The 15,259-nt window shown below is 42.3% G+C and overlaps 1 protein-coding gene across 1 annotated transcript in view; it reads right to left on the bottom strand.

Annotated features, from left to right (window-relative positions):
* TTN (titin) overlaps positions 1 to 15,259 on the bottom strand; it is a 364,996-nt gene that overhangs the window by 165,166 nt on the left and 184,571 nt on the right. Inside the window, exons 132-151 of the mRNA XM_069616101.1 lie at positions 14,616 to 14,696; positions 14,351 to 14,419; positions 12,212 to 12,295; positions 11,317 to 11,400; positions 9,738 to 9,815; positions 5,703 to 5,786; positions 5,354 to 5,437; positions 5,120 to 5,200; positions 4,207 to 4,290; positions 3,958 to 4,041; positions 3,695 to 3,778; positions 2,935 to 3,018; positions 2,473 to 2,550; positions 2,129 to 2,212; positions 1,798 to 1,896; positions 1,451 to 1,549; positions 1,102 to 1,200; positions 753 to 851; positions 404 to 502; positions 58 to 156 (exon numbers count right to left, since the gene is read on the bottom strand). Coding sequence (XP_069472202.1) covers positions 58 to 156; positions 404 to 502; positions 753 to 851; positions 1,102 to 1,200; positions 1,451 to 1,549; positions 1,798 to 1,896; positions 2,129 to 2,212; positions 2,473 to 2,550; positions 2,935 to 3,018; positions 3,695 to 3,778; positions 3,958 to 4,041; positions 4,207 to 4,290; positions 5,120 to 5,200; positions 5,354 to 5,437; positions 5,703 to 5,786; positions 9,738 to 9,815; positions 11,317 to 11,400; positions 12,212 to 12,295; positions 14,351 to 14,419; positions 14,616 to 14,696 — 1,737 coding nt within the window. The remainder of the gene's footprint in view (positions 1 to 57; positions 157 to 403; positions 503 to 752; positions 852 to 1,101; positions 1,201 to 1,450; positions 1,550 to 1,797; positions 1,897 to 2,128; positions 2,213 to 2,472; positions 2,551 to 2,934; positions 3,019 to 3,694; positions 3,779 to 3,957; positions 4,042 to 4,206; positions 4,291 to 5,119; positions 5,201 to 5,353; positions 5,438 to 5,702; positions 5,787 to 9,737; positions 9,816 to 11,316; positions 11,401 to 12,211; positions 12,296 to 14,350; positions 14,420 to 14,615; positions 14,697 to 15,259) is intronic.

Genomic DNA, 15,259 nt, shown 5'->3' with positions numbered 1-15,259 from the left:
GATGGAATGACGGCTGATGGGATGAATGAAGAGGGTTCTGATGAAGATTCCAAGTACCTTTAATTGGCGCAACCTCCTCTTTTTTGGGCATCGGAACTGGCACTTTCTCCACCAGGACTTTTTCCACTGGGGGCGCCTTCTTAGGCAATTCCGGAACTTCAAAGATATTAGTAGGGTTTTAGGATTTTGAAAGTACAGTTCTTTCAATGCATAGTTAGATTTACACGCTAAGACAAAAAGATATCTACGTACAGACAACCCTCGTTGACAGTACATCGATGCTCACTGAACTCACTCACTAGACAAGGTTTGATGATGTGTGTTAGCATGGGGGTTAGGTATTTCAGATGGAATGACGGCTGATGGGATGAATGAAAAGGGTTCTGATGAAGATTCCATGTACCTTTAATTGGCACAACCTCCTCTTTTTTGGGCATCGGAACTGGCACTTTCTCCACCAGGACTTTTTCCACTGGGGCCGCCTTCTTAGGCAATTCCGGAACTTCAAAGATATTAGTAGGGTTTTAGGATTTTGAAAGCACAGTTCTTTCAATGCATAGTTTGATTTACACAATAACACAAAATGATATCACGCAAGTACAGACAACCCCCGTTGACAGTACATCGATGCTCACTGAACTCACTCACTATACCAGGTTTGATGAGGTGTGATAGCATGGGGGTTAGGTAATTCAGATGGAATGAAGGCTGATGGGATGAATGATGATGGCTTTGATGAAGATTCAAAGTACCTTTAATTGGCACAACCTCCTCTTTTTTGGGCACTGGAAGGGGCACTTTCTCCACTAGGACTTTTTCCACTGTGGGCGCTTTCTTGGGCAATTCCGGAACTTCAAAGATATTAGTAGTGTTTTAGGATTTTGAAAGCACAGTTCTTTCAATGCACAGTTAGATTTACATGCTAACACAAAAAGATATCATCTACGTACAGACAACCCTCGTTGACAGTACATCGATGCTCACTGAACTCACTCACTAGACAATGTTTGATGAGGTGTGTTAGCATGGGGGTTAGGTATTTGAGATGGAATGACGGCTGATGGGATGAATGAAGAGGGTTCTGATGAAGATTCCAAGTACCTTTAATTGGCACAACCTCCTCTTTTTTGGGCATCGGAACTGGCACTTTCTCCACCAGGACTTTTGCCACTGGGGCCGCCTTCTTAGGCAATTCCGGAACTTCAAAGATATCAGTAGGGTTTTAGGATTTTGAAAGCACAGTTCTTTCAATGCATAGTTTGATTTACACAATAACACAAAATGATATCACGCAAGTACAGACAACCCCCGTTGACAGTACATCGATGCTCACTGAACTCACTCACTACACGAGGTTTGATGAGGTGTCATAGCATGGGGGTTAGGTAATTCAGATGGAATGAAGGCTGATGGGATGAATGATGATGGCTTTGATGAAGATTCAAAGTACCTTTAATTGGCGCAACCTCCTCTTTTTTGGGCACTGGAACGGGCACTTTCTCCACTAGGACTTTTTCCACTGGGGGCGCTTTCTTGGGCAATTCCGGAACTTCAAAGATATTAGTAGGGTTTTAGGATTTTGAAAGACCAGTTCTTTCAATGCATAGTTAGATTTACACGCTAACACAAAAAGATATCACACAAGTACAGACAAGTGCCTTGTTGACAGTACTTAGCTGCTCAGTGAACTCACTACACGAGGTTTGATGAGGTGTATTAGCATGGGGGTTAGGTAATTCAGATGAAATGACGGCTGAATGGATGAATGATGATGGCTTTGATGAAGATTCCAAGTACCTTTAATTGGTGCAACCTCCTCTTTTTTGGGCTCCGGAACAGGCACTTTCTCCACCAGGACTTTTTCCACTGGGGGCGCCTTCTTAGGCAGTTCGGGAACTTCAAAGACAGTGGTAGTGTTTTAGGATTTTAAAGCACAGTTCTTACAATTCACACAATAGTTAGGTCTACACGCTAACACAAAAAGATATTACACACGTACAGAGAACACTCATTGACAGTACAGGCACTGTCACTGAACGTGCGCACTACGCAAGGTTCGATGAGGTGTATTAGCATGGACGTTATGTCATACAGAGGGAATGATGACTCTGATGAAGATTCCAAGTACCTTTAGCTGCCGGAACCTCCACTTTTTTGGGCACTGGAACAGGCACTTTCTCCTCTGGGACAGCTCTCTTGCGCAGCTCCGGCACTTTAAAGATATTATTTGCGTTTTAGAATCCTGAAAGATACTTTGGCCTCGATTGTGCACATAATGCATGTGCACACTAATGACAAGTGACTAACAGGAAACACAACTGATTAAAACACACACATATAAGAACTAAGCTAAGATATGGCAAGCATATCTATATAGATCAAGTCAAGTTTATATGTATTGTTTTATTTAATATCGCACTACACAATGTAAAGTCAAGGGGTTATATAGTCTCAAATAACGCATCCTTGTACCTTTTACTGGTGGAACCTCTTCCTTTTTGGGGACAGTGACCTTTTCCTCAGGGACAGCACGCTTGCGAAGCTCAGAAACTTTAAAAACAGGAATTTATTTTTCAATTTACTTAAATAAATGCTAACTAAGAATTTGCAATAGATGCACATAGTACTTTTTTAGGGCTTAGTGCATACAAACGGCTCATTATGGCAAATAAGTTGCACATGGTTATTGTTGAACCCCATTTATAGGTAAATGAAGGACTTCGTCCATGGTAAAACACCCTCTTATTTTATCAAGCAATGGTCATATTAAATATAGATAACATTATCCAATTGTAGTGATTAGTTTGATTAGAGTTGTAGGGCTGTACATTTTACTCTCTACCACAATATTCTCATAGTTGGGTACCACCCCACCTGGCACACAGGAAGGCTTATGGCTATGGGTGAGGGACCAAGTATATGGACGAGATGTACCTTTGACGGGGGGCGCCTCTTCCTTTTTCGGAACAGCGACCGGCACTTTTTTCTCGGGGACAGCTACCTTTTGCACCTCTGGCACTTTAAATATACGTAGTACATTGTTTAGTCATTTAGATACAGCTTTCTTTTCTCTTTTTTTTATTTTTAAGAAAACAGGCTTTGCTTACCATGATACAAAATAAAATTTGAGTTGAGCTTGCATGATTTATTTTGTTTTTGTATTTATTTGAAGAACAAGGAGGTCAATTTCCACCCGAAATGACTTGCATTAGCACATTTAAGATGGAGGAGGCTTTCCCGGGAGGGGTGGCTGTACAATAGCACAAAGATGAGAACAAGTGCTGAGCCAGTTTATGAGGGTGTAAATAAGTGGGACATAAACTAGGGACAAAATAAAACGAACAAGGAACTGTCTTTAGGAAAGTTTTAACATGCAGTAAGTGTATCATGACTGAGATACACATTAGTGTCTGGGGGTGCACTTGGGATCCAAAGAAAGGGTATTCCTCCAATTCAATACAAGCTAGAAAACAAATCCCCTCAGCCCCATGCCTGACCCCACTCAAAAGGTGGATATCATCTGCTTATTCCTTTTCTGTGTACTTCCGGTCCATAACTCAGACCTCGGAAAATATGAACATCTCTAAAATGCTAGCATTCTCCCTCCTTTTTTTTTATTTTACACTGTTTTACTTGGTTAGCTGACAAGGAAACTGCCTTCTCATTTTATAATGGCTCTGAAGAAAATAGCTACCTTTAGGTGCTGGGATTTCCTCTTTTTTGGGCTCGGCCACTGGCAATTTTTCTTCTGGCACCACTCTCTTGGGCGGCTCTGGCACTTTAAACAAAACATTTTTTCCGTTTATGACTTTTAAAAGGACACACACACACACACTGAGAGGACAAGACGCACATGGTAGACACTGACAGGGCTCAAGAGGTTAATGTGCGAAGATGACGGCATGAAATGAAGAGTGATGCGTGAGGCGACGGGTTGACGCGAGAGCGTCACCGTACCTTTCACAGGCGGCGCCTCCTCCTTCCTCGGGGCGGGAACCACAACCTTCTCTTCTGCGGCTGCTTTCTTTGGAATCTCGGGCACTTTAAAGACAGTATTTTTGGATCAGAATTTGAAAAACACAAACAGAGGAGAACTCTGACAGTTCTGCATTTTCTCATAGTGCATTATTGCAAGACGGGAACGGGGTACACTGGACAGCAACATTTACATGGAAGCACGACTTATTCAGATGGGGAAACAGGTACCTTTAGCGGGGGGCATTTCTCTTCTCTGCGGAACAGGGACGGGGACTTTTTCCTCCACTGCAGGTTTCTTTTCTACCGCAGGCACTATAAATGCATTTAGTAGAGAATGTTTCATTGTTTACATGACACTTTTGCAAATAAAGTGAGATTTGGCATGGACATCATTGACTTGATTTTATGCTGGTAACAACGAATTGTGCTGCAGGCATGTGGACTATACTATTGGCACTGCTTCTGGGCTTTAATGAAGGGGTTCTGCCTGGTGCGCGCGATATGTGGTGGGGAGCACTGCCGGAGATAACTTCAGGGTCTTTCCCGCCTCTGATGTAATGATACATGATTATATAAGCATTGAAATATCTATGTTGACCGGGCGCGACTTGCTGCCAGTTTACAAGCCTTCCTGTATTAGGCAGACAGGCGATGCCTAGCACCTCCTGCACAGGTATATGGCATTAGTGCTGCAGTGCCAGCCCAGCACTTGCAGAGAGGCAGTATGCCTGCTTCTGTCTGTGTTAAGATCACACGTAGAAACAACCTAAAATGGCACCCGTCTCTCAGTGGAAGGACTAATGAAAGCAGGGTCTGGAGTAATAACTCTCTATGTCTTTCTCCCTTCTACGCCGCTCACCGCTCTTGGTGGTCCCTGCTCTGTTCCGTGCCCTGAAGTGATGTGGGAATAGCCAAGGTTGGGTGTCTCTTGTCATTGCTACACAGAAGGGGGAGCTGTTCTTGCACAGGTGTGTGGTTAAGGGTGGGAAGCATAACGAAGCACAATGGTTTCCAGTACGCAGTTGAATTACCCCATGTACCCAAAAAAGAAATACTGCTAACATATAAAAACGACATAACAATGATACACACATACACACACAAAGAGTTGTAAAACAATCTCCGCTTAAGGTTAGTGTACCTTTAACAGGTGGCACTTCTTCCTTCTTTGGAGGGGCGACAGGCACTTTTTCCTCAGGTACCACCTTTCTGAGCACTGGCACTTTAAAGACACGGTTTCTATTAGCATTGCTCGGAAAGAGGTAGACAAGAAACAAACCACAAACACACAGGCACATTGCAAGAGTCTGTAACGCCGCGCGTGAAGTTGAAATGAGTGTCACTGCAATTTCAGGTAATAGCTGGTGTAGCATACCTTTAGCAGGCGGGGCCTCCTCTTTCTTGGGAACAACCACCGGGGCCTTTTTCTCGGGGACAGCTTTCTTTGCGGGTTCGGGGACTTTAAAGACATTATGGTGAATTTAGCTTCTTAGAAGTTCATTAAAACCTTACACACAAGAGTGTACAATACGGAACATAAAAAACAAGATGACTAAAAGAAATGAAGAGCAGTGGTGCACACATGTAATAGAAGATGGAGGACAGTCGTACGAAGACGAACTCTAAAGAGATGGGCGATGAGCAGTGATACAAAGATGTAGTGGAAGATGGAGGACAGCCATACAAAGACGAACTCTGAAGAGACGGGTGAAGAGGTTGTGTACCTTTCGGTGGAGCAACTTCGGGTTTTTTGGGTACGGCAACTGGGGCTTTTTCTTCTGGAATTGGTTTCTTCGGTGCTTCAGGCACTTAAAAGATATCCATTTTGTTTCAGAAAATGACCGATTGTTCACCAAACCACATTAAACACAATAACGTGACATAGGGCATCACTCGAGAATCCAGCAAGGGGTCGGTGCAGTTATTTTACTCTAACAAATTCACAGGAATTGGACTTCATTGTTTGAAAAGTGCTTTTTGTTTTACATAAGTCTGTACGCAGAAGACAGTGCGTATTCAAGGAGGATAACATCTGGGCACTGTGGGGAAAGCTGAATTTCCACGCTGTTCTCCGCTCACACTTTGCAGAGGGCCTTTGTGTGGTGAATCGACACGCTGGTGCCTGCAACTATGCTTTTGGATGGAGGTAGGGCAGACACTATATCATTTTCTCTCCAAAATGGCGTGGATTGTTTTCAGGTTTTGCTAGTCCTCATTTTCTCCCCATTGGAAATTCATATGTATTTTGCAAGGGTGGACAGCTGATGTACGTAAATAACTGTAAAGACCCCCTAACATCATGAAGAAGAAGCAAGGCGGCACACAGACATACAAAGAAAACATTACATACACTTCAAAAGATGTTAGAAACAATGATCCACCGGAGGGCCTTTCCTGACATCAGCGCCAGGGCCGGTAAATGTTTTAGTACCGTCTTTTTGTTTAGTAGAATCTTACTTAGACGTTTCTAAAAGGAAACTGCATCTGCATATTATGCTCTAGATGTTAATCTCTCATTAAGCTAAGAAGCAAGCATAACTATAGTTAGGAAGCAGCTAAGGGGGATTTACTGTCAGGATTGAAATGATTGTTTCTGGTAATGAAAGAAGAACTCAAATGTATGTCGTCTGCATAGCAAGAGTGAGTACATTAGTCGTGGTGAAGGGGTAGCTCCGGAACAGTAGTGTTGCCACCTGGCTGCACTCTGCGCGTGGGAGGAGGTGATGGACATGCCTGCATGTAAGTCAGTAGGTTTATGTTGGCTGCCGTGGTACCCAATAAGGGGAGATTCACCAGATTTCATGGCATTCCCTGTCCATAATGGACACAGTGAACGCTGCTGTATGCGCAGTGAAAATCTACTCCTTGGACAGTGGTCAGATCTGTAAGGTATAGGTTTGACAGCTCACTAATGTATTGATGCATAGAAAGTCGTTTCTACCCAAAGTATTCCTCAGCCAGATAGTGTGCTTTCAAAGAGAGCAAGTCTGTGACTGTGAATTGAGGACAAAAGCAAAGAACACTATGAAGAGGGAGGTATTGGAACCGCTGGAAACACTTAAAGTTACAGAAGGAAACCATGAAGAGGACCCCGGCAGTGGAAGGGTGGACAGTAAGAGAAGGTTGGCAGCCAATCGGAAGTCTGGTGAGGCAACCTACTCTAATGTATTTCATGTACGAGGACACAGAAGCATAAAATCTCCGGATGCCGGCAGAGAAAGACCTGGAGGAAGTGAGGTACACGTTCTTTGGGGACATTTGAAATGTACATTTGCGGGAATGCAAAGACTCATCTTAAACGGGGTACGGGGCTAGCGTTTGGACCAGTGAGAAAAGCGCAGCCCTCTTCAAGGTGTCATTTTATGATACAATTGTATAACATTCAATGAGAGAGTGAGTCCTGTTGACAATTTGGAGAAGGTGGAGATGATAAGACAAGAGATGTTTAGAAAGTAAAAGATCTGAACATAGTTACAGACTGAATGCCTACAAGAAAAGTCATAGAGAACGTTTGTACGAGTTGGAGGAGTGTCGTGATAGAAACAAATAAAGACGCAGTAAGGAATCACCAAAGCCTGACGCCTCAATAAGGCTAGTGCATACTAATCGCCCCTTCAAGGCTTCTCACAGCTTGTTTCCCATTTCTGTTTAGAGAAACTTTTTAAAAGGAAGGCATAGCAAGGGGAACTGCATACAAGTGGAGGATTTCAAACTCAGGGGACTGTATGTGAGGGAAGATGCACCACACTCAGTGTATGGATGCCCTCAGTCAATAGAAATGCTTCGGGGAGTAAGAGATGGACAACATGTGGGGACAAGGCTGGTGTAGGTCTCACTGTTGCAGGGCGAGCAGACAGATACTGGCTTGGATCTACATGTACCATTTGTAGAAAGAAAACATAAGTATAAATGATAGGGGGCAAAGAAAGGATCAGTGATGGGCATGGTGGAAAGAGACAACAGAATTGAAATCCAGGGAAAGTAGCAAATAATGCAGACAGCATATCAGCCGTGAGATCTAGTAAATGGAGGAAACCCTGTTTAGGGCACTGAAAGATAGTGCACACTAAGTGGATGTGAAGGGAATAATCCAGTGTGGCGTAAGAATACAGAAAGCGTGAGTGACTTAAGCAAGGAATCACATTTACCTGAGCTTCTATATGATGGGAAAATGGGAAAGGGGTAGGGGAAGAGAGAACAGCACATGCAGAAGGCAGATCAGTGAATGGCAGGAGCTTACATGGACGATTCTGTGAAGCTTGTGCTATAGGCAGAGGAGTGGAATGGAGCAGGAAGGGGACGAGTGCAGCAAGAAAGAGGGTTTGAGAACCAGAAGGACCCTTAGCAAGGTGAGTGCAAGGTTAGCTTGCTTTCAGAGGATTTAGTGAAAGTAGTATGATATAACAGAGAAGAGGCAGATGCACATTAGTTACAGAACGGGACACAGGCAGTGTATATTTTACAACAGTTTAGGTTGAAATAAGAAGCAGAGTCAGAAAGAGTAAAATAAACCTTGCAACAGAGGGGGGGGGGAATAGGGACTGTACACAAAGAAAAACTATCATTTCATAGTAAAACCTCTGGGCAGAAGGAAGTAGCAAAGGCCTGCACTGTGAACTATGAATGCTAGGGCCCATGTAAGATACGGCCGGGATAGGCCGGCTGCCAAATATGATAATCCAAATAGGTTTACACGATAGCCACCATGAATACTTTTAAACAAAACCTTTGCTTGGAATGGCATTCATTAGATGTTATTTGCATACTCATTGGCGATTCTATAAACCCTACAGGATTTCACTGTTCAGTGGGCCAAAGAGCTTAGCACTATTTAATATGTCGTGCAAAGCAAGTGATAAAGGCGAAGAAGGAAAAAGAGATGCAGAAGTCAAAATGGATAGTGAACAAGTGTCAGTAGGTGTAGAGAGTTTGGAAGGAGATAGTCGACCAAGGTATCGAAAGAGAAAGATTCTTAACTAGGTCACTGTGGGGGCATGCGTTAAGTAGGATGGTCATAGAAGAGAAGGCAGGATTGGCTACGATACTTGAGTTGGGCACTGTGTCATCTGGCATCCTGGAGCTGGGCTCGGCAACAGACCCAACAGAGGGAATGAAGAGTGAAACAGATACATCTAGCAGGCTTTGTCAAATTTATCTTTCCTCTTGATGAGAGAGAGGCACAGCAATTCATTTTGAAGATTAGGATCTCAAAAAAGAGAATGTCGACAAGGAACTGCCTTGAGTGCCAGGTTCTTAGATTTGTATTAAAGAGTGCCTTCAGCCTCAGTTTTGGCAGCAGAAATAATACAATGCCCAATGAGCTATGCATAGAGTCTTAAACGTCACACACTCTATGAGGATTTTTAGAAAGGACTTTTGAAAATTGGATGTGTCAAAATGACGGCAGTCCTTCCAAGGTGGCAGGGATACCACAGTGCTGGAAATATAGCCGGATGGCATTGGGCCCCCATTGTGCATGGCACAGGAAGAGAGGAGAGAGTTTGGTTTATCCTCATGATACCATACCTATGGGTTGGATAAGAGATACAGGGGAGGATGGGATGGAAGGTTGGAAATAGATATCTACCAAGCAGGCGCTTGACGCATTGCAATTATTATTAGTCTTTCAGCTCATGAAAAGCACTGTTATCAAACATTATTGGCTAGTGCGAAGGACAACAAGTATTTCTTAAGCGCACACCTCTGGATGAATTGCTATGGCACATGGGTTTGGGAGTTTCAAGCAACTTTAACCGTACCTTTAGCTGGAGGAGGCTCCACCTTTTTCGGTACTGCAACTTTCTCTTCAGGGACAGCTCGCTTGGGCACTTCGGCAACTTTAAAAATAGTGTTTTACATGTTTAGTATACAAGCAATTCTAAGAACAAATATCTGCTCAGACTGACACCGTTTTTTCAGAGGTGTCTTGGAGCAACTTTCCCTATCATACGAAAATATTGTTTATGACACTTGAGAAAAATACCCACAGTATACACGCCATTGTCATCCTATCAAGGGCACATCTTTTTTGGAATTGAAGTCGTATCCATCTCATATTTCAACTAGCCTTCATATCAGATCTACAATGTACTGACTACTGAAAACAACACTAAACTAAAGCAGTATCCATCCATTCGGGATCTATCCCAGAATTGCATATTGACGTCTAAGGCATTGTAACAACCGGCTGACTTGCTACTGTAAATATCACATCATAATGGAACAGCTGTCCTGACTTTTATCATTTACTTTATAGAATAGTAAAAGGGACTCAAAACTGTTCTGTAACCTTTATACGCACTGGGCCCTGCCCTGGTAGCACTCCACGGACACGTCAACAGACAACAAGTCACACGTAGAGACATACATAGACACACAGGGGGGTAGATGGAAAGATAGTCACCCACACACCAATACACAGACAGAAAATATAGTACGTATAGTATAGTAAGTTTTGACTATTGCACTTTATAACGTGTGAACTGGGTATAACAACTGTTTGAACCTTTAGTAGTACATGATGTGTAAATAAATGATGAATTTGGTGATAATGTTTGGAATAATTCACCCCAATTACACAGTAGTGTCTAGTTGAAAACAAAGTAAATGTTTTAACATGAAAATCATAGGAATGTCTAGTATATGTTTATTTACTAGTTTTGTTTTGTTATTATTACTATGTATATTTATATATGATGAATTTTATTGTTTTTTGTTGTTGTCAATGATTGTAAATATATATGTGTATGTAGTATTGTAAAAGTTATTTATGGACTAAAATACAACTATAAAAACTATATATAGTAAGATATGCATACAGACCTACACACATGCCGGCAAACACAAATTAAACAGACAGAGGTAGCCAGGCACACAAACACATAAGCCCACAAGCACACATTCTAAGGCCTAATTCACAGAAGCGTTTTATAATGGCAAAACCCCATTGGAAAACGCTCTGTGAAATAGGCCCTGTACTATCTCTTTATACTACATCTCCACACTATCTGATGTGATAATTCACAGTAAAGCATTACTGCTTCCTATTTTGAATAGTGCAAAAACATCATATAACAAAAATATACATTTTACATAACATAAATACAACACATTTTTAAAGAATATTCCAGCCCCTGAATATATGGAAGGACTACAATTACGCTAGTGCTCAACACTTTAGAGTGATAGCTCAACAAAACATTTATACACGTTACAAACTAGGAACACAACATTTGATAAACAAGTTGGCTGCTTACTACATTAGATGGGATGTTAGTTTTTAAAAAGATTTTAGAAATTCAAAGAAGAAAACAATATATCGAGGTTCTGTCTATGTACCTTTAGCTGGAGGCACCTCTTCTATTTTAGGGGCTGGAGTTGGCACTTTTTCTTCAGGGACAACTTTCTTAACTACCTTGGGAACTTTAAAGAAATTGCAGTATTTTTTAGCAAGGTACATAAAAAATGCAGTTTTCGATAGAAACGGCACACGGTGGGTGAGTGGGCGCTTTGTTGATGTGTGCGCTACATAAATATCAATTCAATTTCATTCCGTTTAACAGAACAACATGAGTGAGTAATTGAGAGCCGGTCGGAGGTGGGGGTCTAGTAGAAGTGCTGTTTCTACCACCTTGTTGTTGGGGTTAAAAGCACCAAGAAACGGTTCAGTCCTCAGTGAGCACTTTTATGTCACTCACTCACTCACTCACTCACTCACTCACTCACTCACTCACTCACTCACTCACTCACTCACTCACTCACTCACTCACTCACTCACTCACTCACTTCATTGGACCAAGCATGAAGGCAAGTCCCGTCACACAGTATTTGTGGATTTCAAAATGTACAGGCGGCATGTCTTATGTGCCATTAAATACATCCCCCCCTAGTACAACTTATTCCACACTTAAGGTAGAGCAAACACAAAACAATAAACATTTTGTTTCATGTATAAAACGTACACTGCATTAAGAACCCTGCCATAGCCAAACACTGTACTCACCATGGGTTTAAGAGTCTGATTCAAAATGGCAGAAAGAGGTGCAACAGCATATGAACAAATGATACACCTGTTTTCTAGTACTTAGTTGAAGAAATATTATATGCGAAGTGACATGGAACACAAACACAGTGTGGTAACTCTCACAGACATGAAGACACACCAACGTGCACACACACATAACATATGTTTTAAGGACAATGAAGACATAGTGTCAAAGAAGAGTTACTGTACCTGCAGCGCGTGGCACCTCTTCTTTTTTTGGAACTCCCTTTAGCACTATTTCTGGTGGCGCAGGTTTCTTTGTAACTTCAGGCACTTTAAAGATATTTTTTGTCTTAGGCATGTCATACATATCAAACACATATCAAACAAACAAAATTGCAGCACAAACATCAAACACACAGAGATGTAAACACTGGTACAAACAACAAAACACTGCTGGGATGTTCAAAAATGGGATTTGGGTGCCATCAAACATGGGAATGGATGGTTTTCAAACATGGGAATGGATGGTTTCAAACATGGGAATGGATTATTGCCATACATGGGAATGCATGATTGCCAAACATGGGATTGGATTATTGCCAAACATGGGAATGGATTATTGCCATACATGGAAATGGATGAATTTAAACATGAGAATGGATGATTATTAAACATGGGAATGGATAATTGCCAAACATGGGAATGCATGATTGAAACAGTTTCGTACACAACGAAGAATCAGAAAGGCAAGCTTTGTGTATGTATGGGTGTGTGTTTGGGTGAGGCATGTAGGTGGAATTAACTAAGATCCGGTTTCTCAACCGCACAAACAGTAAAACCCAATAAGGTTATCAAAATATCCAGAGTGACTACCAATAAAGTGCATGGTTTTTGTTCATTTTGATAATGTTACTGGAGTTTCCTGTACGGTGGGACAGTGAGCGCAATGCTATTATATAGATCTAGTGTCAGCTCTTCCAAAGAAACAACAGGAACGGATAAATGTTAATTTTATATAGGTCCCTATGGAGCCTTTGATTTATGTTGTGTTTTGTTGCTTTGGGATTCCAGTCTGTTTGGCTAAAGTCAGAGACATTCACAGAACAACATTATGTCACGTCTATATTCGAAACCAAAAACCTAGGGAAGCTTATCTGACTCCAGAAAGGTAATGTCCTACTGGGTGAATTGTGTGCATCGTCTACCATCTGACGACATTCAGCAGTAGAGTGGCTCCATTAGGCGAAGGTGAGGGAAAGTAGCCTTTCCCCTCTGCCCAAGTGTCTCAGTCTCATACCCCATTTGCTCATCTGGCACGGGATGGGCAGCCATTCTGGAACTATGCATCCACATTCTCCTTTGCATCAAGGGGGCTCACAATGCTCAGAATGGGGTGGCTGGCAGGATGGTCTGGGCATTGCTAGAAGCCCCTGACTGGTAAGGGTTCAAAGGAGGTACACGCATCTGCAGGGAGACTCTGGAGCCATTGATATTTGGAATTAATGAATAGATTATCGAGGGCTCTGTGGTCTGTTAATGGAGCTTTTCCTGCGGCTCCCACACGTTAAATTGCAGTTATTAGTTAGATGAGAGTAAGTGCTTGCCATGGGAATAGACTTCCAATTCTACTCAATAGGCTGAGGGGATGCTTATTATTAGGTCAAATAAACAATATGGATGGAAGTTTAAACTGTAAGAGGCAGCACAGGCCTGGAACAAAATGACTGGAACTCAAATGGCCACATTTCGTTGCACACAAATTGAAAATAAAACAACTATTTAGCTGGTTAAACATAGTGCTCCTAAATAAATGCCCTCTGTACGCCTTCAGGGATACTCATGGGTGAAATAATCTGCGCACCAGTCCAAGCCCACCCCTCCTATACCTGCAGACCAGACGAACCAATCCAAAGAAGTGAGTCCCACAAAAACGAGGAGTTAAGTGTCGCGGGAGCGCTCATCTGGCTGTTTTTTTAAACAATCAGACACACATTTCCTAAACCGAAAGTGGTGTGTTCCACGTGACGGTTGTTTCCTTTCATTTAATTTACGCAAGGTTTCCATTGGATAGCAGGTGTTGAGTGACGCAAAAAATATGGGGAGCCCCATCCCCCTACGTCTTTATGCCCACCCGTAGATAGAGCAGGAGGCTGTGCAGTCAGGGCAGACATGTGTGTATGGAGGAAATATCTTTAGTGCAGAGGCTGCCTGCTCTTTTGTGCAGACACTATGTTACAGTAAGATTCCATCCAGTAGTGGGTGTCATGTTGGCATCTTTAGTTATGTTAGGGGCATTTTCCTCACTTTCATTAATTGGTAGCGGTTAATAGTTGAGGATGGGGACGGTTCAATCCAGGATTAATGCAGTATTCAAAGCAGATGTACCTTTCACTGGAGGAACCCTTTTAAGAACAATTTTTTCTTCCACCACGGCTTCCTTGGGCTTCACTGGCACTTAAAAGATATTAGTTGAGACATTTAATCAGTGTGCAATGTTGCCAGACAATAATGACAACATAAGTAACAGCAAAAGAATATCATACAGACAAGGAGTACAACGGAAGGCACATGGTTAAGAACACGCAAGCAACAACAGATGCAAGAAAAGATCAAGAAAGAGTCTCGTGATTTCGAGTAAGAGTTGATGTACCTTTGGCTGGAGGAGCTTTCACTTTCTTTGGTACGAGAGGCAGCTTTTCTTCATGGACAGCTTTTTTAGGCGCTTCAGTCACTTTAAAAATATTATTTTTGGTTTAACAAGGTTTATAGGGGACACGCAGAACTGACAGAAGCAGAACAGAAATGTGCACTGCACACGAACACACCACACCTCCCTCAAGCATTGCACAATCCCTGTGGACAAACTTGTTCAGTTACACAACAGAGGATCTAAAAGCATGTGTCTTTGTCTCGGGGTTTATTCAATCCCATGAAGGCATTGGGCGAATGTATTATGAATCAAAGAGACATTTGATTTATAAAACAAGAAATGAGTGTATCACCATTGGACATGAACTGAGCTGAGGATGCTTGAAACAGCAGACCACAACTGCAATGTTGGTCATTCCAGGCCTTTCTTTGAGGATTATGTATTTTAGAAAGGACAGCAGGAAGTTCGCCTTTTAGGAGAATTGATATAGGTTTTTGAAGTGCTTTCAAAAGATAACACCTTTGCAAGGCCAGTGCTAAAGGAAGGCTATTCTAAGCAGACGGCAAGGAAACTGCGAGCATGGGAGCACCAGGAGGTGCCTGATTGGCCCTACACGCATCACATCTAGTCCCACTGTAAGGGGG

The sequence above is a fragment of the Ambystoma mexicanum genome, chromosome 9 (genome assembly GCF_040938575.1).
Source record: "Ambystoma mexicanum isolate Mex_15411 chromosome 9, UKY_AmexF1_1, whole genome shotgun sequence".
NCBI lineage: Eukaryota > Metazoa > Chordata > Amphibia > Caudata > Ambystomatidae > Ambystoma > Ambystoma mexicanum.
The sequence above is the reverse complement of the archived record's forward strand: the minus strand, read 5'-3'. Positions and strand labels throughout refer to the sequence as shown.